The following is a 21,784-nucleotide window of genomic DNA, read 5'->3' on the forward strand; positions in this document are numbered from 1 at the left end:
ATTTGACTAAAACTATTTCACTCAAAAACATATCTCAAGTCTGTGAAAACTGAATGACTACCACACGGTGCTCCAGCGAGGGCTCTAGGTTCGAGGGATGCCAGGCCAAACGCCAGCTTCTGTGGTTAGTAGCTCAGTGGCTTCAAAAAGCTTGGAATTTGATTCTAGGTCTCTTCTGTCCTGGAGGAATTCCATAGGAAGTGGTTTCAAAACAATGGCTTCCAAAAATATTTACTGGTCTGACGTAAAGGTGTATCTCTGTAATTCCAACAATTAGCAGTGTCTGAGGCTGGAGAATCTAAAGTTCAAGGTCATCTTTGGCTACGTAGAGTGGAAAGCCAGCCTGGGCTACATGAGGTCCTGTCTCAACAGAACAAAACAAAAACCAAGCAAAACCAGAAAAACCAAACCAACCAAAAACAGAATAAGAATTTAAAGACTTCTAACAGCAAAAAAAAAAAAAAAAAAAAAACAAAAGAAAGTATTTGCTTGGCTTGGTAATGCCTGGTAGTAATCTCAGAGTTTGAGGGGCTGAGGCAGGAAAACGATGATGAGTTTGAGGCCAATCAGAATCACATAGAGAAACCTAAGTTTAAAGGCCCAGACCTAGAGGAGGGTTTAGCCCGCTTGCAGACGGCCTGGGTTCAGTTCCCAGCACCCACATGGTGGCTTACAATTCTCAGTAACATTAGTTCTAGGAGGTCCAATGCCCACCTTATGGCTTCTGTGGGAACCAGACACATACACCATACTTACATGAATAGAGACAAAACATGAAAAATAAATAAACAAACAGAAAGATATAAAACACGTAGCTTGAAAAAAATATATTTATTGAGTGTCTACTATATAAAAGCCATTGTGCCGAGCAGAAGCAAGCTGGAGACAGGAGAAGTGACCAAGATACGCACGCAGCTCCTGCCCTCCATGAGTGACATCTCCAATGAGGGATAAAAAGGGCGTATCAAATGCTTAATCAAATGTATGCGATGTCACTGACTGAGCTCCAGCTCTAGAACCAACGGACCAAACCACAGCTGAGTCACTCAAGGGCTGGGACCAGGCTCAGTGGTGATCAGCAGATCTCCAGATTACTCAGAGGACTTGCCCAGGATCTACCAAGAAAGCACTAGGAGTGCACTTAGAAAGGACAATGGTGGCACTTAGCCGTTGTCACTTAGGGAAATGGAAGAGAGGCTAGCCTGATCCATACACAGCCAGCGTCATGAGAGGTTAACCTAGTGTTGTTGTTTCCGCCTTCCCTTGGTCTCCCCTGTCTACCCTCTTTCCATCTCATCAGAACACTTGCTGCCCCTTGATTCTGTGAATGCAAATCAAAGCCAGCTAAGAAGGTGCAGCTGGTCTCATCTCCCGGCTTCCGCGGTGCCCAAGTTGGCCTCCAAGGATGCGCCTGCTTCGACCTTTCCATTATCTGGGACTGTGGGTGTGCATCAAGGCACCTAGCTCGGTTAGTGTCTTTGAACTCGATTCATTGCTGATTTTGTCTTTTCACACAAATGATGTGCAGATTGCAGCCAGCAGAGAGGAGAACACGGGAGGGCTTAGAACGAGGGGCCGGGAGAACAGTCTCTGAGATATGGTGGCGCAAGCCTACAGTCCCGGCTACATAGCTGGGTCATGAGCTTGGGACTTCAAGGCTAGCCCGGGGAAACATAGTAAGGAGAAAAAAAGAAAATGGAGCTAAATTAACTTAGGCTTACAAAGGTGTGAAGAACAGAAAGGGTCCAGAATCAACGTTAAAAAGAAAAGATAAAGAAGTGCCATGATTTTCCACCAGGAGGCAGAAGATCCTAGAAACTTAAACTAAAGTCACTCAAGAGAGCTCGGGGGCTCCCTGGCATCTGTGACTTCACTCAGAGGGACTGTTGTCATCCTGAGACCCCTGGGAAGTGCCTGACCAAGGAAGGGAGACACTTGGCAGGTAAACACAGTTCTCAGAAGAGTTGGCTCTGAACCCTAAGTTTAAGGGGACCCAGAGTTTAAGGGACCCAATCCTGTGACAGGTACCTAGAGGAGCATTTGGTGCAGTTGGCCAGCCAATGACACCTTCTTTTAGACCCACATGATCGGAAGGACTCCACGCTGTTTGGGAAATGCCTCCAGCAGGCACACAGAGCCCAAGAAGCCTGGCCAAGGCCCCTCCATCAGGACAGTCCAACGGGCTGGACTAGCATTGCAGCTTACAGTCAACGCCGGTAATATGCAAGTTTCTCAGATGTTCCCGTCAGGCTTCCCCCATTCCCTGGTCACTCTCTGAGAGCCACAAAAGAATCATCTAAAAACGAAGGCCCCATCCCCCCGGGGGTGGGGGGAGCGGCGACTTAGTCATCATAGCGGATCTCAGCCTGCAGCTCCTTGGTGACGTAGGTTGTGAGCATAGCCAAGAGTTTCTGCTGCATGGCCTGGTTGCTCATGACCAGAGCCGTCAGCTGCACAGCGTCTGTCCAGTCCAAGCCTCTAATGATGGCCGTGGCTTCATTGATGAGTTTCTGCTGCTCCGCAGGGGGCAGCTCCATTAAGATCTGAGGGACGGGCTTAAACTGCCCACTTGTCATCCAGGCACCTAACAGGCCCCCAACGGTCCCCCCTGGAAAACAAGGAAGGGCTCAATTAGTCAGCCTCCTTCTCTAACAACGGCCTTTGTTTCTAGCCAAGAAGGCAGTCACAATCGTGACAAGTGGGCACATTCACGAGCAAGTCACAGCAAGCTCAGCCTCTGCCGGGCACTCACCGGGGCAAAGGTGGATGCGGTCTCTACTCCATTTGGTCCAGATAATTGATCCTCAAATTTGTTTCTCCCAGTGCCCACCCCCACTTACACCCTCCCTACCTCGGAACTGTGCCACCTAAGGTCCCCTTCATGTCTGAAAAACACTCCCACTCCTGTGATTCCGAAAAGGAGAAGCCGAGAGGAACGTGCACCTCCTGGGGAAACCCATTTGCTTGGAAAAGCTGGGAGGCTGGAACTGTTTCCACGGTGTGGCTGTCTTAGGGGTTTCTACAGCTGTGAGAAAACACCATGACAATAAACAACGTGGGGAGGAAAGGGTCAATTTCATCTTACAACTTGGATCGCACTCCACCACTGAGGGAAATCAGGGTAGGAACCTGGTGGCAGGAGCTGATTCGGAGGCCATGGAGGGGCCCTTGCTCAGCCTGCTCTTACAGCACCTAGAACCACCAGCCCAGGGACGGCCTAGCCCACAGAGAGCCAAGCTCTTCCACACCAATCATCAATCAAGAAGATGGACCACAGGCCAGTGTAGTAAGAGCTCCCCTTCCAAGATAACTCAGGCTTGTGTGAAGTCACTTTATCAATTCAGTGGGTGACAGGAACCATGCGTTTGAGGTTAGGAAATTCCCCACAAGGGAAATGACCCTGGAAACAAGTCAAGTTCTCTTGAAGATTCTTTCGTTCCATCCTTCCAAACGAACCTAACGTGATTTACCATTTCTCTTTCCAAAGGGGGGGTCTGCTTTACTTTCTTTTACTTTTGGTTTGTGGGTTATGGGGCCAGGGATAGCCTAGAACTCTTGACTCCCCCCTGCCTCAGCATCTCAGCTGAGTATCGTAAATGTGTGCCGACAACCTAGGCCGGTCAGAAAACATGATTTTTAGATTTCGGCTTTCATTATTTTTTTTTCCAGGTGCTTGGTATTGTGGGTAAGGGTGGGAGAGTGGTTCCCAAGTGCCAGCCAAGCCGTCTTAGCAGCCATGCATCCTCATCTGTCTGTCTTCCTTACATCCCAAACCCCCTCCTGGTCCCCCCTCACAGAGTCCCTCCCCCCTATAAACATTGTTTTTAGTTTTGATTATTAGGTTTTTTTTGTTGTTGTTGTTGTTGCTGTTTGTTTTTCAAGCTGTGGTTTCTCTGTGTGCCAGACAACTGCCTTCACTGGGCACATTAGGTCTGTATCTTTAAAGCCTCCCAAGAGTTATTCATTTCAGCAACCAGATAGTCACGGATGCAGCCTGGATCAACTTAGTCAGTCATCCCGAAGGGAACAAGGTGAGAAACCGAAATCTTAAGAATGGGGGAAAAAAACCCAGCACACATGACCTTGACGGAGCTACCAAGGTCAGCCTCACTGGAGATACCACAAGATGTCATGAACCCCTGGACTGAAGATACTTCACCTCAGGGGCGTTCCCTCCCAAGACTCACAAGAAGCTCATCATACAACTGACAATTTTATGAAACACTAGCCAGCACCCTCCCCCCTCCCATTATCAATGGTTAGGAAAACAAGGAACGGCTAAGAAACTGTCACAGGGCCAGAAGAGACTAAGGAAAATGAGGTTATAAAAACAAAGTGTCGGGCTGGAGACACAGCTCAGTGGTTAAGAACACTGACTGCTCTTCCAGAGGTCTCGAGTTTAAATCCCAGCAACCACATGGTGGCTCACAACCATCTGTAATGGGATCCGGTGTATCTGAAGACAGCTACAGTGCACCCATATACAAAATAAAATGACAAAATACCATTGCAAGGTGATGGCTGCCACACCTTTAATTCCGGCACTGTGGGCACTCGGGAGACACTTGGAAGCAGAGGCAGGCAGATCTCTGAGTTCGAGGCCAGCCAGAATGAGTTCCCGGACAGCCAGGGCTACACAGGGAAACCCTGCCTCAAACAAAACAAGTGGCCCACACCTTTAAATCCCAGTACGTGCTTAGGAGACAGATGCAACAGTATTGCTGTGAGTTCAAAGCCAGCCTAGTCTACATAGTGAAGTCCAGGACAGCCAGGGCTACATAGTGAGACCCTGTTTAAAAAAAAAAGTGGCAACCGGAAGAAAAGCAAGGCCGCTGTGCGCTGGTCAGTCAGAGGTGGCTCACAGCACCGCATTAGCGCTGTGAGCTCAGTCCCCACAGCCTTCCAGGAAACACATTCCCACTAACACTAAAACTGGGCTCGGGACACACAGGGGTTTCCTGTACAATCTTGGCAACGTCTACACCTAGCTAGTTTTTAAAAAGATTCATTTATTTATTATATGTGAGTACACTGTGGATGTCTTCAGACACACCAGAAGAGGGCATCAGATCCCATGACAGATGGTTGTGAGTCACCATGTGGTTGCTGGGATTTGAACTCGGGACCTCTGGAAGAGCAGTCAGTGTCCTAACCACTGAGCCATCTCTCCAGCCCACATATAGCTATTATTATTATTCCAAAATGAATTTTTTTTCTCCCAGAAAGGCTTTTTTTTTTTAAGTCAAGTAACCAAAAACAGAAACGAAGATGTGGAGTCCTAGGCTGGACAAACACTGTCTCCCCCTACCCTACAGAACAAAGGAAAAAGGTGTTCTACACCCCTCTCTCTCCTCACTCCACTACAGCATCCAAGGCCCCATCTTCACTAGTGTGAGGTAGCCAGGTATACTGGCTGGTTTTGTGTCAACTTGACACAAGCTAGAGTTAATCACAGAGAAAGGAGCCTCAGTTGAGGAAATCCCTCCATGAGATCCAGCTGTAAGGCATTTTCTCAACTAGTGATCAAGGGGGGAGGGCCCAGCCCATTGTGGGTGGAGCCATCCCTGACCCAGCCCATTGTGGGTGGAGCCATCCCTGGCCCAGCCCATTGTGGGTGGGGCCATTCGTGGGCTGGTAGACCTGGATTCTATAAGAAAGCAGGCTGAGCAAGCCAGGGGAAGCAAGCCAGTAAGTAACATTCCTCCATGGCCTCTGCATCAGCTCCTGCTTCCTGACCTGCTTGGGTTCCAGTCCTGACTTCCTCTGGTGATGAACAGCAATGTGGAAATGTAAGCTGAATAAACCCTTTCCAACCCAACTTGCTTCTTGGTCATGATGTCTGTGCGGGAATAGAGACCCTGACTAAGACACCGGGTAACCAGCCTACTGCGCCCCAGCCACCCCCCATTCCCTCCCACCCCCAGGAGGAGAGTGCAGGCGAAACGGGAGGGTGACCATTTGGTGCTGGTAGTAGCAGCAATAGTGGTATCTAAGAACGCTCACCAAAAACCGACACGATTGCCGAGAGGTTCTTTGTGAACAGAGGAAAAGATGGAGCCAGAACCTTGAGGGAGTGGGTCAGGGAGGAGCAAAAGAAGGGGAGCAAGGCTAGCTCCCTAGCGCCCCCTGGAGGAAGAGAAACGCCTAGCGTGGAAGTTGGGGTGGCAAGTTAGCGCCCCATCTGCCTCAGGCGGAGGCCAGAGAACAGGACCTCGCTCTGGAGATAGGTGGCACCTCGCACCTGCCACTGCGTCAGGTCCCAGGTAAGGACAAGGTGGGCCGGGCCAACATCTTTCCTTATTGGCTGTAGTCTGAGAGGCTTAGCCAACCTAGTGCAGGATCTGGGGGGGGGGGGGGGGGGGTTACGACAAGATGGGATCTGAGCATCCACTGCACTGACCACATCTTCTGTTGCCAGGTCAGCCAATGGGGCTTGTCAAAGAATGCCCCCAGGACCCTCGATGGGGCCGCCAGGAAGCAGAGCAGGAGGGACCAGCGAAACAAAGCGCCCGGAGAGCTGTGTCTAAGGGAGGTGCGCAGAGCGGCACAGGTTGTGGCCAAACGGGAAGTTAACCTTAGCAGGAGAGGGCAGGAGTTTGTCGGGGTAGAGGATGCAGAGGGGACTGAACCGGATCCTGCTCGCCTGGCGCTTCAGAGATGGTGTGGTTGTGTGCAGTGGGGGTGGGGAGGGGCCTGGGAGCACAGCTTCCGGTCCTAAGGGACAGCTGCTCCGTGATGGTCCAGGAACAGGTGGCACTGCGCACGGTCACTGCTTCTTCGAGAACTCCCGGGAGATGCCTTCCTCTTCACTTGCTTTAACACTGGGGACACCCATGATTCTAGCGCTCTGGAGGCTGAGGCATGAGGGACTCAGATTTGAGTTCCAATCTGGAGTACATAGTTTCAGACCTGCCTGACCTACGTAGTGATCATAGCTCTAAACAATAGGTGTGACTGGAGAGTGGGCTCAGTGGTTGCTCTTGCCGAGGGCTAAACGTTTGATTCCCAGCACCCAGAGGGCGACTAACCACCATCCTTAACTCCAGTTCCAAACAGCCGGACGCCCTCTTCTGGCCACTCTGGGTATTGCATGCATATAGTTCATGGACACAAAACATCCATACACTTTCACATAAAATAAAAACAACCACTTTATAAATGTCTCATCAACTAAACAGACCACCCAACTAACGCCATGGAGAACCCATTTGTATAGGGTTGACACCCATGTTCTCTGAATCCCAGCAATGTGGCCCTGGAAGCTCCTCTGGCTCCCAATACAAGGGGGCAGTCAGATTTAGTCTCTAGAGGAAAGAGGCATCCCAGGAAAGGAAAAGCCGTTCATACGCAAGTTTGACTGAACTTTTCCTCCTGACACCAGGGAACCTCTTGATCTGACCGTACTGCAAGCATTTTCATTACCTTGTTACGGAACATCAACATTTGATTTACGAGAGCACTTAATGCCACGGGGATATCAGGGCATCAACGCACGAATTGCTACCAGGTCTTTGGAGAAAGGAGAATCCCTGGGCTTTTCTAAGAAAATGAAGCGCCCACTGTGACCAGGGGCCAGAGGCAGCAAATCCAGATGGACTCTGCTCTCTGTCAGCTTTACTCAATCCGAGTAAAGTATGGGCTACCACAACAGACCAGATATAACTATATGACACAAAAGCCCCAGCCAAGGTCCCAGGACACTTAGGTAGGAGAGGAAGGAGAGGGCATCTCTAGGGAAATAAGAACGGGACTGTATTCTCCTGTCGTGGGAAGAAGTTGATGTCCAGACTCCTTAATTCACAGAATTAAAAAAAAAAACACAAACGGGTGTTCTCAAACACCAACCCTGCCACTACAGGGAAGAACAGAGCAAGCTGGGGTGGGGGGTGGTGGTGGGAGAACAGAGCTAACGGGGAAGAAGAGCTTCCTTCTGCCCAGCCTGCTAGGATGTGGGAACTGGAAACCACCAAGCAACAGCTTCTGGAAGACTGGGGTCAAGGAAGGGACCTAACAGTTTCACATGTTAGGTGCCAAACCTGTGTGGGAATGCTAGTTCAACGGTCCATCACAGGAGAATGCAAGTGGAGTGAGCCAAGAGAGGCAGGAAGCAGCATCCCATGGTTTCGGCTTCAGTTCCTGCTTTGAGTTCCTGCTGCCCTGGCTCTCCTGCGTCCTGAAATAAACCCTGCCGGCCCCAAGTTGCTTCTGATCAATTGTACTGGCTGGTTTTGTGTCAACTTGACACAAGCTAGAGTTAATCACAGAGAAAGGAGCCTCAGTTGAGGAAATGCCTCCATGAGATCCAGCTGTAAGGCATTTTCTCAACTAGTGATCAAGGGGGGGAGGACCCAGCCCATTGTGGGTGGAGCCATCCCTGGCCCAGCCCATTGTGGGTGGGGCCATTCGTGGACACACCCATTGTGGGTGGTGCCATCCCTGGGCTGGGAGACCTGGGTTCTATAAGAAAGCAGGCTGAGCAAGCCAGGGGAAGCAAGCCAGTAAGTGACATCCCTCCATGGCCTCTGCATCAGCTCCTGCTTCCTGACCTGCTTGAGTTCCAGTCCTGACTTCCTCTGGTGATGAACAGCAGTGTGGAAGTGTAAGATGAACAAACCCTTTCCTCCCCAGCTTGCTTCTTGGTCATGATGTTTGTGCAGGAATAGAGACCCTGACTAAGAGAGTCATGGTGTTTTCTCACAGTCAGCGAAAGCCCACAAAGACACATCCACACTCAAAGTGGGAACTTGGCAAGTTTCCTTTCTTCTCTGGCTCCCTTCTCAGACATCCAGATACCCCGGTACTTTTAGACTCAAGGATATATCTTTAGAGAGAAGACAGAGCCCCGGGTTCCTGGCTTGGGAGGAAAGGTGCCCTTTAGGCTCCGAGAGATACAAACACCCAGGCTAAGAGAATTCTGCATGACACAGAAGCCTAGAAGCTGTGGTTCTGACAGGACTTACCATAGGGACAGGACTGGCATCATTCTCAGTGAGTCAATCTTCCATGTTCCAAAAGCCTCAGGCAGGCTGGAGGCCTGAAACATACTATGGAGCCCAGGCTACCCTTCAGCTTCCATGTTCCTGCCTCCCAAGGGCAGGGATGACAGGCTTGAACCCTGACCTTGTATGATAGCCCCAAATCACACTCACCAACAGCTAATCCTGGTGGGCCACCAACCAGACCGCCGACGAAGGCCATTGCCCCCACAACCACGGCACCCCTTCCAGAGTGCTTGACGGCGGCCTTCATTTTCCTCTCCTGGGAAATGGAGCAGAGCAGCTTCATGATGTCGTCGACCATGATGGGCATCTCGGCAGACCTTAAAAGATGAGTCAAAGAGACAGGTGGGTTTTTCTGTGTTTGCCCATTTTGTCTACCTAAAAAAAAAAAAAAAAAAAACAGTGTATACAGGTGTTCTGCCGCATACATGTCTATGTCTCCAGAAGTCAGTGATTCCCCTGAACGGGAATTACAGACCATTATGAGATACCATATGGGTGCTGGGAATCGAACTTAGGTCCTCCGGAAGGACAGCCAGTGTTCTTAACCCCGGAGCCATCTCTCCAGCCCCTGTTTTTGTGTTTGTCGGTGTTTGCTTTTTGAGATAACAATCTTGCTACATACTCCAGACCGGTCTAGACTCATAATCGTTTTCTCTCGGGCTTTTGCGAGCTGAGATAATCGGAGAATGACACTATGCCTTATGGCTGAAAGGGAGAGTTTTAACACACTTCGGAGTATTTTGACCCAAATGTAACACTTTATAGCATTTTTAGAAAGAGTTCCTATCTTCTGGGAAGAATTGCTCAGCCATGTGTGGAGGCTGGGCATGAGCTAACAAGCCACGGAATCAGCCGAGTGGATGGAAGGTCTTTTCCGCCCTCCGACTAACTTCAGACTTCTGACAAATGGGGAGGCAGAGCCTCAGCCATGGGTTTCACCAGCCCCTAGCAGGCTAAGCCTGACCTCTCACACCAACAGCCTTTCAAATGGCTCACCATGACCTCCAACATAGAAAGGCTTGTCGGGAACAGGAAAGTCAAAACTGGATGGCCTCTTGATGTGACAAGGCATATGAGCCAAGCCAGAAAATGGGGGAAAGGACAAGACTCAGAGGCCACATTGGCATTTGCCTGCTGGGTAACCTAGAGCCAAGAGTCAAATACTTAGCTTTCAGATGGAGTGAAAACAGGCCCCCAAAATATGATTTTTTATGGGAGACCATATGTTTGGCATGAATGATGCTAGAAAGAAAAAAGAAAAGAGAAAGATGGAGAGAGAGAGAGAGAGAGAGAACCTACTTATAGGCTGAGCCTTGTAAGGGATGAGCAGGAGACATAGAGACGCCGCGACTTCTGGGCCCTTATGAGGAACTCACGGAGCCACCAGGCTGCCACAAAGCATACTTTTAAAAACTATTTATTATATGTGAGTACACTGTAGCTGTCTTGAGACACACCAGAAGACGGCATCAGATCTCATTACAGATGATTGTGAGCCACCATGTGGTTGCTGGGATTTGAACTCGGGACCTCTGGAAGAGCAGTCAGTGCTCTGAACCACTGAGCCATCTCTCCAGCCCCTACAAAGCCTATTTTTAAGAACTTCTGTATGTTGTGCTCTAGCTCTGGAAATGCCCTGTTTCATCATCCCCTACTTACTAAGTACCCCAGGCCAACCTGGAACTCAGTCCTGTGTTGGGCTCCTAATCTCCAGGACTGTAGGTTTGCGCCATCATCTGGGACTTCCTGATCCATTTTGATAAACTTCCGATGAATACCTTCCTTTCAAACAACCAATACCCTGCCCCCAATCTGTAAAGCAGCTAACCACTTCCTAGTTTAGCCTTGGTGCACCTCCAGATTTTTTATTTTCTTGTCAGGTGCAGCCCAGGTCCCAGAGGACTTCGGGACACCACCCATGCTCAGAAGTGCAAGGCTTGTGCCGTTCCGGTTCTGAGGGCCAGTTTCAGCACCAGCACATGGAACTGCTAGGCTCTCTGCACTCTCAAAAGTGTGGTTTCCTAACAAGACCAGGCCTGTGAAGGAGTTAGGACAGAGGTGCACACAGCAGCCCCCTCATCCGTAAGGAATACACGATCAATCTGTCCTTCCAGACTTTATGCTCCGGTTTCTTTGCATTGTAACTCCTAAGCTTTGGGGCCATTGTTAAATAAGACGAGGTTTCTTGAGCTCATCACACTGCACAGAATGAAATTTCTAACCATATAGAACAGCCTATGATTTAAAACTAGCATAGTACGTAAAACTCATGAATCCTTTAGTTCTGAAATTCTCTCACTTACTATTTGGCTGCAGGTAGCCGAAACTACAGAATGTAAAACCGTGAGTGGGGGGTGGGGGTACTATACTCACCCATTACCTACTCCGAGGATTATCTACCTCCAGACTGCTCTGAATCAATTTAAGTCAAAACCCACGAAGTAGAAACGGTACCAATGCGCACATGCCTTTCTCAATCTCTACCAAGCCCAGACGAGCCTTTGCCAGAAGACAAACCAGGCTCTTTAGCAGGGGCCAGGGGCCAGGGGCCAGGGGCCAGGGGAGCTGGGTGAGAAAAGCTCCACTCAGCTGAGCTTCTGAAGCCTCTGGCTGCACAGCAAGGTTGGCTTAGATTTCCTGGAGAATGATTTCGGAAGGTATCGCTGCAACAGGCTTTTGTTGCGAAAGAAAGGCTTGGGACCCTGAGATTGTGTGGCAACATTGCATTTCCTGCATTCTTCAGGCTCAGGAGATCGTAAGGTAACATGTGCCATTTGTCCTTTTCCCAGAGCCTCGTCTGTCTGTAAGTGAGGAAGAGACGGGAGCACAGGAGACTGGACCTTCCCACAGGAGCGCAACTATTTCAATAATGCTGTCCTTGAAACAGGTCCTGGCCACCCGAGGTCCCACCAGCTGGCCATAGGGAAAACGGATGCTAACTGGGAGCCCTGATGTCTTACAGTCACCCAAACTGGTGGGAAGATGCCAGCAGGGCTCTGGGACATACACCGAAGAGGTGAAAACAGCAACCTGACCTGAGTCCAATCAAGCTCTGAGGGACAGAGAAGAAGGCCTCGGGGTAACAGGGACCTCCATGTTCTTTATAGCAATCTTAGGCAAAGCTGGGATTCAAATCCCCAGTGTAGGTTATTAGAGAAACGAAACAGAAACAGAGTGGAAAACGGGTCTTTGGCCGGAAATCACTACCCTGATTCCCTCGACATATTTACAGATATCTAAGCTGCACTCTGTCCTGTGTAAAGTTCATCAACCTATTCATCCGCCCCACAAAGTTGTTTGACTATTGACTGATGGCATTTAAAAATAAGAAGATATGGAGGATATGCTGACCCACTCCCGTAACCCCGGCGTGGGGGGGAGGGGGCTGCCGTAGGACTCCCAGCTCAAGACCTGGCAAGGTTTCATACATAGAGAGATCTTGTCTCAGAATAACAGCAATAATAAAATCTTTACATACATCTTAGATCTTCCCGATTTCTCTTGAAAGATCAGAAGTGGTCAGTGGTAGGCTCTCTACATAGCTCGCAGGCTGGGCTGGCCTGGAGCGTACACCCAGCATTCAGCAGCACCATTCCCTGTCCTCCTGGCCACGCATAGGCACCTTATCTACGTCGGCACAGCAGGGCGCTTCTCAACAACAGCTCCAACTAACCTGGCCTTTTGAGCCCCTGACATCCCTAAGCTAGAGCCCTGGTTCCCTCCCGCTCGGGACCAGGCTCCGCAATCCGCCAGGCGCTGGGCGGACGCTGTGGGAGCCACCGCACCGCGCACGCGCACTCCCGAGCCACCCCGGGCTGCGGTTGGAAGCGCACAGAGCTGCTTCGCTACTCCAACCTCCTCGGCGCTGCAGCGCAGGCCTGGCGGTGTCTCGGTTCCTTTGCACTGAGATGAACAGCTCCAGCAGTGTCCCTGACAGACACACCGTAGGGTCCCCGGCCGGCTCCGCAAACCCCCGGCTTCCCCGTGCGCACCTTTACCGTGCTGGAGTCTGGCACCGCTCGGACACTGAGGCCGGCTCCACTCTGCCAGCTCCAGGGAGGCGCTCACAGGCCACCGCCGCCCTGGCTCCGCCCTCCCACCTTCCGGCTCCGCCGGCCTTCCGGGTCGCAGAGCTCTGGGTCCCCAAGGGTCCGGGTCCTCAAATTGGACCAGGCCTGGGGAAAGATCTTGATGGCTGGGCGAGGTGTCCTTTCTGCGCCCCAGCGTCTGATTGACTGACATCGAGACCCTGGCTAGGAAGCAATGACCCAGCGGGAATGGGGGAGCATCTGGACCGGACTTTGTGTCGTGAGGATCCGCTGCCCCTCTCCAGCCCCGCCTGGCCACCCCACTCAATGCCCAACCTCACGTTTAGGGTCTGGGATCTCCTGAAAGGTTCTCCCCATCACCCTTTACGCTGGGTCTGTGACCTGCCCGGGCCCTCTCCCTTGCCCCCTAGGGTCCTGGGCATAGAAGATGTTACAGGGGGGCTGAGCTGTCCGGAGCTGGTTAATTAACGCTGAGGCCTGCGTGGGGCTCACAGGGGCCGGTGTGGCTTTCAAACCTTGTGGGGTCAGAAAGGAGCCTACTCTACTTGCAGGGCAAAGGGAGCCACTCGGGAAAAGAGCAAAGAGTAGCAGAAAAATCCAGAGAGGCCCAGGGAGCAGTCCCCGACCCCTGGCCCCAAGGACTCCCTGGAACTACGCCAAATCCGCAAAAGGCCTCTGGAAACTCCTAATACTCCGAACTTTAACCCTGAGCAAACTCTTGCTGAGTAGGCATGGTTGTCGTTGACAAAAAGGCGATTCAGACGGGCCAATGCCACCCAAATAGAAAGTGCAGCGAGTGAACTCCAGTCTAGGTCCAAGTGGCCCCAGGGCGATCTGCGGGGTGGGGGAGGTGGAGAGCTGCTGCGGGCATACGCGTGATTTCCCATGCAAAGTCATTTTATTCTTTTCTATCCTCTTAGGAAGCCTCAGAATCCTTTAAACATCAAGATCCTCCTGGCTGCAGTGGAAAATTCTGTGCATTTCCGAGGAGGAGTTTCTGCCTGAGTTTGGGTGACTTTCAAGAGCCAAAGTTAACTGAGGCTAAGAATAGATGGAGCTCCCTGCTCTGTCTGCCTCCGACGTGAGGCGCTTCGGTGTGTCCCGCGGGCAGCGCCCTCAGGTGGCAAGATCGAGAACCGGGCTCGCCTGTTGTCTCCTTTGCCGAAGCACCAGAATCATGCAGAGACGACGGAAACAAAAGTTCCGTGGAGAATAGAGGGTAGTAACAGTTCACAGTAACGATGAACGAGGTCATAAAACGGTCACCCTGACAGCTAGAAATGTCCTAGACTAGCGGCTGGGGCCTTCTGTGAAAGAGACGCGCAGTGTGTGCACATTCGCAATCCCATCGCTCAGAAGGAGATCCTTCTGAGACAGAAGGCTCAATAGTTTGAGGCTAGCTAGCTACCAGGTGCAGCGGTGTACACCTTTAATCGAAGCTCTTGGGAGACAGAAACAAGCAAACCTCTTGAGTTTGGGGCTAGCCTAGTCTACGAAGAGAATTCTAGATGGCCAGGTCTACATAGTGAAACCCTGTCTCAAACAAACAAACAAATCCATGAGAGTTGGAGGTCGGGCTGGAGAGCTGGTTCAGTGGTTAAGAACACTGACTGCTCTTCTAAAGGTCCTGAGTTCAAATCCCAGCACCCACATGGTGGCTCACAATCATCTGTAATAAAATCTGATGCCCTCTTCTGGTGTCTGAAAACAGCTACAGTATATATATATAATAAATTTTTAAAAGAAAGAGTTTGAGGCCAGCCTAGAGACTGCATATCGAGACCCTCCCTCAGCTTTCTCCCTTTCTAATGCCAAATTCACACACTGAAAATGACTGGCCTTTGGGAGATGACTAATGGCCTTGTATAAGAAGCCTAAGGGAACATACTGTCCCCTTCCTCCATCTATGAGGTGCTTGGCCACACTAGGCATGAAACTTGCTGGTATCTTAATCTTGGACTTCCCGGTCTCCAAAGACTTCGGTTCAGTTGCTCACATTCCCTCTCCTTGTTATTTTGCTACTCATTTGTGTGTGTGTGTGTGTGTGTGTGTGAGAGAGAGAGAGAGAGAGAGAGAGAGAGTAGAGAGAGAGTCGTAGAACTCTCAGCTCCTCCAGTTCCATGTCTGCCTCCATAAAATGCTAACTGACTGAACCTCGGAACCTATAAGCCAGCCCCAGTTAAACTGTCCTTTATAAGAGTTGCTCTGGTCACGGTATCTCTTCACAGCAATGAGACCCTACCTAACAGCTGCACAAACAGTGACAGAGTTGGGACTCCGTGTCTCTTTGGGATGATAACAGCTCCACCTGGTGGTTGGATGAGAATGCCCCACAGAGGTTCATATGTTTGAATATCTGGTCCGAGGTTGGTAGAATTGTTTTGAGATGTGACCTTGATGGTTTCAAAAGACTGGTGACACACCCAGTGTGCTATCTGCTTCCTGTTTGTGGACCAAAAATCTAAGCTCTCTGAGGCTGGAGAAAGTGCTCAGTGGTCAAAAATACTTCCTTCTTTTCCAGAGGACCTGGGTTCAGTTCCCAGCACCCACGTCCAGTTCGCTACCACCTTTAACTCCAGCTTCAAGGGGCTCTGAGGTCTCTGGTCTCCAAAAAATTAATAATTAAGAGCAGACAGGAGTGTTTTCGTGTGATGTGTTCTGAGGGCCGATGCTGGGTGCCGGGTGAGGATCTCAGGCCAACTCAGACTTCCAAACATGGATGCAGTGACCTACAATGATGTGCATGTGAACTTCACTCAAGAAGAGTGGATCCTTCTTCGAAAAGTCTCTGCAAAGGTGTGATGCTGGAATCTTACTGCTCTAGGCTACATTTGCGAAGACCATACTATTGAAGGGCACTTACAGGGTTCTAGAAGACATGGGAGGTAATTTTCGTGTGCAAGCTGATGAGAAAATGCCTCTGAAGAAAGTTTAACATCTGCTGCAGGTTTTAAAGAAGAGCAATGGGGCGGGAATAAGATTTTTTGTTACGGATTTTTATTAAATCTCACAAAACCATGGCTATCGATACCAAGTATATATATATATATATAAAACTAAAAAAAAAAAAAAAAAGATGTGAGCCTCTAGCTATTGCTCCAGTCACCCGCCACCAAGTCTCCCACTTGTTAGTCCAATTAAACCCTCTCTTTTATAAGTTGCCTTGGCTATGTGTGATGTTTTAGCAAAGCATCAGAAAAGCGAGAGCCACAGCATCAGGCACTCGGTAAACAGCTATGAGCATTACCTCTGGGCACCCGTCCGAGAGATGCATGTCCACTCCATGGCACAAGACACACAGAATCCTCGGGTCAGACCCACGTCAAGTTTCCTGTGCGCGTGGGGACCATCATCACTTCAGTCTCGCGAGATCTCTACTCTGAACCCGCCATCAGGCCTGAAGACATGCCACAGCAGCTAAGAGCTCTTCCAGAGGTCCCGGCTTAGACTTGGAGCACCCACACGACAGCTCAGTATAACTCTAGTTCCGGGGAAATCCGACACCCTCTTCTGACCTCCGTGGATAGCAAGTAAGACACCCACTTACATCGAGTGAAATTGAAATCTAAAATAAGATCTATATTCTATGAAATATAAAAGACACTCGCTATTTGGGACAAGGGACCAGAACGTCACAGGCACTGGAGAGGATAATGTGGTCAATATGTTCCAGGTATATGATATATTTGAACAAAATGCCACAAAACCTAGCTCTCTATACGAAATATATATGTTGGTAAACTTGTTTTTGTTTGGTGGGGTTGCGACAGGGTCTCACTGTGTAGCCTTGGCTGGCCTAGATCTCACTACGTAGGCCACAGTGGCTTTGAATTTGTGCCAATCCTTCTGATTTTTCCTCCCAAGTATTGGGATTAAAATCATGCAATACCACATCCAGGTAGTAATTAAAAAAAAAAAAAAAAAAAAAAAAAAAAAAAAAAGAAGAAGAATTAGACGCTACTTCAAACCCCACTAATGAATTTTAGCTTTTCAGATATGGCTTAGAGCTGACTGCTTGGATGAGCCCCAGAGAATGTGTCACAGATGGCCCTGAGGGGACTTTGGAAGATTACAATGCCATAAAAGATTGAAAAAGAAACAAAAAACCCACCTTGCCTTCCTCTCAGAGGGTGCGGGAGAGTCTCAGGCTGGAAGACTTATTTAGTCTGAGAACAATGAATTTCAACAGTTCCGTCGAACATGCAATTCTCACACAAGTATTTCTATAATTATCCTGTTTCGGTTATGATACAGTCTCTGGAACAATGGGGCTTTTATTGTATTGCTATATCTGTTATAATGGATGTTTTATTACAGAAAATTATGGTAGAGTCACTCTTACGATTCTAAAGTTTTTATTTCACATTGCTCATAGGATGAAAACACCCCCCCCTTTTTTTTTTTCCTAAGTAGTTTTACTTTAATGCTTCACTGGGAGAATTAAAAAAAAAAACAAACAAACAAAAAAAAAAAAAAACCAAAAAAAAAAAAACCCTAGTCTGTTTGACAGTTTCTTCAACAGCAGAACGTTTTCTTTTGCTTCAAACACAAACCACTTGTATTTACTTGATAGTTGTCCCAGCCAGCATGCCTTAAATTTGTTTTCATCTAGCGGATGCTGGAGAGATAGCTTAGTACCCAAGAACACTTACTGCTTTCGTACAGTACCTGGGCTCAATTCCCAGCACCCACACGGCAGCTCACAGTCACCTGCAGCCCCAGTTCCCAGGCATCTGATTCCTTTCCTCACATCCTTGGGCACTAGGCGTGAAGGTAATACACATACACACCATACATGCAGATAAAACACTCATACGCATAAAATAAATAATCTTAGTTTTTTTTTTAGTTCATCTACATAGGTTGTACAATCTGCACTGTGTGTGTCTGTGGGGGGTGATTTGAATATGCTTGGCTCATGGGTCGTGACACTATTAGGAGGTATATATCCTTCTTGGAGAAAGTGTGTTACTGTGTAAGCGGGCTTTGAGGTCCCCTAGTGTTCAAGCTCCGCCCAGTGCAGAAGAGAGCCCCCCCCCCCCCCCCCCCCCCGGCTGCCTTTGGATCAAAGATGTAGAACTCTCAGTTCCTCCAGCACCACGCCTGCCTGGTTGCTGCCATGCTTCCCCCCATGATGGCAGTGGACTGAACCTGTAAGCCAGCCCCAATGAAATGTTGGCCTTTATAAGAGTTGCCTTGGTCATTGGGTCTCTTTGAGGCAATGCAACCCTGCCTAAGATTGGGGGGGGGGGCGATATATGTGTGTGTGCTTTTATATTAAGGTTTATCTTTGTTATGTTTAAATTATCTGTAGGTATGTGTGTCTGCCTATCAGTGTGAACACACCACTGCAGAACCCTGAAGCAAGAAGAAGGTGTGATGTCTCCTAGAACTAGTTACAAATTATTATAAGCTAGCATTGTAAGCACTGGAAATGAAACCCAAGCCCTCTGGAAGAGTAATCAGTGCTCTTAGCCGTGAGCCATCTCTCCCTGTGTGTGGTATTCTCAGAGGCATAAACTCCACATGTAACCCAAGCTGGCCTTGAACTTAGGACCTTTCTGCCTCTACCTCCCAAATCATACCTAATATTCTGCATAATTTCTAAAGTATTGTTAAAGAGATTCCCACCACCCTTGTAGTAAATGAAGCCCCAAAGCTGTATTTGAGAAGGAAAACACAATTTTGGTGTTTAGCAGATAAACTGAGATATCAAAGGTGCTTTCAGACTAGGTGGCCTAGCTTGGAGAAGAGTTGGGGCTGAGGGTTTTAAGTTGTGATTTGGAGGTGTCTCCTTGCCTGTTAGTCCATCTTTCTGGTCACTGAGAAAAGAACGTAAAGAAAGACCCATTTGTGATCACGGTCTCAGAGGGTTCAATGTATGTCACTTGCCTCGTGTCTTTGGACAACACACCATGGTGGAGAGAGTGTGTGTCAGAAGCACACCTTCAGGGCAGAGGGAATAGTGATGGGGACAGAGCCTCCAAGATAAAATACCCTCAGGACCACTTCCTCTCTCTATTCGTTTGTTTTCCCACATCTTAATAATGCCCTTGAGGGACTGGTCCACTGATTAGGTCAGTGCTGAGTCCTGCATGGCCATTCGGAAGGGACAGCGTGACACAGCGTCCACCCCTGGAGTAGAGCTAGCAGGGTGTGGGCCTCCATGAGTGCTGATGGTTGCTAGGCATAAGGCTGTGGGAAAGAACTCTAAAACACGAGTTCAAGAATATATAATTTCTCAACCGTGCAAAATATGAGGATGCATCAGGAATCATATGAGCGGCTTCACGGGCCTAAAAGAAGAGAGGATCTACACTATGAGCCAACCTGTCAGAAAGGCATTAAGGGAGAAGATAAAGAGATTTAGGAAGTGCTGACAGAAGAGCAAGATCCCACCCGGCTAATTTATTGTTTGTGCTTACAAAGGCAGGCAGATCTCTGAATTCATCTGCCAGTGGTTTTGTTCGTTTGTTTGTTTGTTTTTTTATGTACCTGCTGTCTTTTCCTAAGAATCAAGGGCCTGAAGTCATAAAATGCTGATTGATGGCATAATCAGGAGGGAACCTGGAGTAAATTACTGAATTGATATGTGTGTGTGTGTGTGTATATATATATATATATATATATGTATATATATATACATATACATATTTTATATATAAAGTATAAAGACTGGGCTTTGGTCTGCAAGAGAGAGCCACCCAGGGAGAATGGATTAGAGGGCAGATTGTTACAGCTCTTTTGGATTTTTCTAGCAGGATTTCTGACTCTGCCTAGAAAACCCGAGAGCTATCTAGAGAACTTTTAGGATTTTGTTTCTAGCGAGAGCTCAGCTGTCCGCAGATCTCTGGACAGTTACCTCCAGCAGAACACAAGGCTGTCAGAAAACCACCGGTGAGCTACGAATTGTTCTTCTGGCCGCTCCCAAATACTCAGAAACACTCTCCAAGCTGAGGCAAGACTTTGGGAGGTTGGAGTTCTCTGAATACAGCTATTATCACTGCAGACACTCCCAGAAGTGTGCCTCATTAATACTAATTCCCCACGTCATCAGCCTGCCTGTCCCTCCCTCTCTCCCCTCCTCCTCCTCCTTTTCTTCTTCCTCTCTCTATTCAGAGTCTTTCTATGAAGCCCTGGCCTGGAACTTCACTATGTAAACTAAACCATCCTCAAACTCACAGCCATCCTCCTGCCTCTGCCTTCATAGTACTGGGATTAAAGGTGTACCCCATAGTGTGCCCCCTCCCCACCCTGGTCTTGAGAGACAGAAACTGACTAAACTTTCTTTGAGCTCATTATCCTCCTGCCTCAGCCTCTCCAGGGCTAAGAATACCAATATGAGCCACCAGACCCTGCTCTGTAAAATAGTCTGAATTAAAAAAAAAAAAAAAAAGTCTGGTTGTGTTAAGATCGAGGTGCTGTCTGCTGCCACCTGTGAGCCTCTGTATCATTAATAACAGAGAAACCAGAGGCGTATATTATCCTGTGGACAGACACCATGCCCACCTCACCAGATGTTTCTTAGTCCAGTCAAACTGACAGTTGAATAAACCATCACAGATGGCTGTGGCTTCAGATCATCCTTGGGAAAGGAAAACCCTCAAGTTCTGGACTGCACACACCCAGCTTTTAGGCCATTCATCCCTCCCACACGAGAAAGGGGTCTATAGAAAGTCCCAGAATATATGCCCACACTCTGGGAAGCTGTCTCTTACCTCATGTCACTCACACACTGTCCCCTACACACCCCGCTGCAGATAAGTAGAGAGATGCTGATGGAGGGAAGCCTGGAGGTCCTCAGTTGCAAATGACATTAGTGTGTTTCTTCTGTCTCGGGGTATGGGGTGTGTGTGCACAGTGGCAGGAACTGGAATTATAGGTTATTATGAACTACTCTATGTGGGTACTAGGAATCAGGCTGAGGTCACCGGATTTCTGCGTTCTTAACTTTTAAAAACCATCTATCTATTCAGCCCCGGGCAGGTGTATCTTCAGGCTGCTCGGGGAATAGGAGAAAAGGTATGTATCGTGACGCTGCTAAGGACAGAATCAAGGCAGAGGGCAGGGTCTCCTGAACCTCTGAACTTCTCACCACACCAACTCAAGTAGAGACTGAGACACACTGGGGGTACGGAGATGCTGAACACACACACACACACACACACATACACACATACACACACAAAACCAGTGTGGAAAAACAGCAGAGCATTATCCCACGTTGAAGACCTGCCATTTGAGCCTTCCAAAAGAAAGCACTTTGGAATTTGCAAGCGGCTCTTCTGAGGCTGCCTCTGGAGCTAGGTCTCTGGGGGCACATAAGTGAACAGCTGTTAAGGCCGTCTTGATATAACTGGCAAGGACATTTTCTCCTGACCCTACTCCATCCCTCCCTGGCCTACAGCCTCCTGACTGTAATATGTCAGCTACCTCACAGTGGGCAGGCTTCTGGTGCCCTTCCTTCCCCAATCCCATATTGGAAATTCTCTCACATCAAAGCCTAGAGTTGCATCCCATGTCTGTTGGGATTCTGTAAACCCCACCTCTCAGTTACCTAGTAACAGCCAGGTATACCCCATCCCTCAATTACCTGGCAGTAGCCAGGTCTGCTCCGCCCCAGTGACCTGACACTATAAAAGGGGCTGCTTGCCCCCTCCTCTCTCTCTTGGCCTCTCTTGCTCTTGTGCTCTTGCAACCTTGCTCTCCCACCCCTACCCCTCCTCCTCTTCC

General features: G+C 49.0%; 1 protein-coding gene across 5 annotated transcripts; it reads right to left on the reverse strand.

Moving 5' to 3' along the window:
• Positions 1-816: 816 nt before the first annotated feature.
• Positions 817-13,089, reverse strand: LOC308413263 (protein C19orf12 homolog). Of its 5 annotated transcripts, none has more exons than XM_080908183.1 (3): positions 12,995-13,089; positions 9,150-9,319; positions 817-2,608 (listed from the first exon to the last, which is right to left on the reverse strand). In XM_080908183.1, exons 2-3 carry the CDS (start codon positions 9,307-9,309, stop codon positions 2,343-2,345), a joined length of 426 nt encoding a protein of 141 aa, XP_080764309.1. In that variant the 5' UTR covers positions 9,310-9,319; positions 12,995-13,089; the 3' UTR covers positions 817-2,342. The 5 variants fall into 5 exon arrangements, with proteins under 5 accessions (XP_080764309.1, XP_080764306.1, XP_080764308.1 ...); XM_080908180.1 differs by having other exon boundaries at positions 9,150-9,377; positions 12,995-13,049; XM_080908182.1 differs by lacking the exon at positions 12,995-13,089 and adding an exon at positions 12,858-12,955 and having other exon boundaries at positions 9,150-9,377.
• Between the last annotated feature and the right edge of the window lie 8,695 nt (positions 13,090-21,784).

Source organism: Micromys minutus (assembly GCF_963924665.1).
Source record: "Micromys minutus genome assembly, chromosome: 32".
NCBI lineage: Eukaryota > Metazoa > Chordata > Mammalia > Rodentia > Muridae > Micromys > Micromys minutus.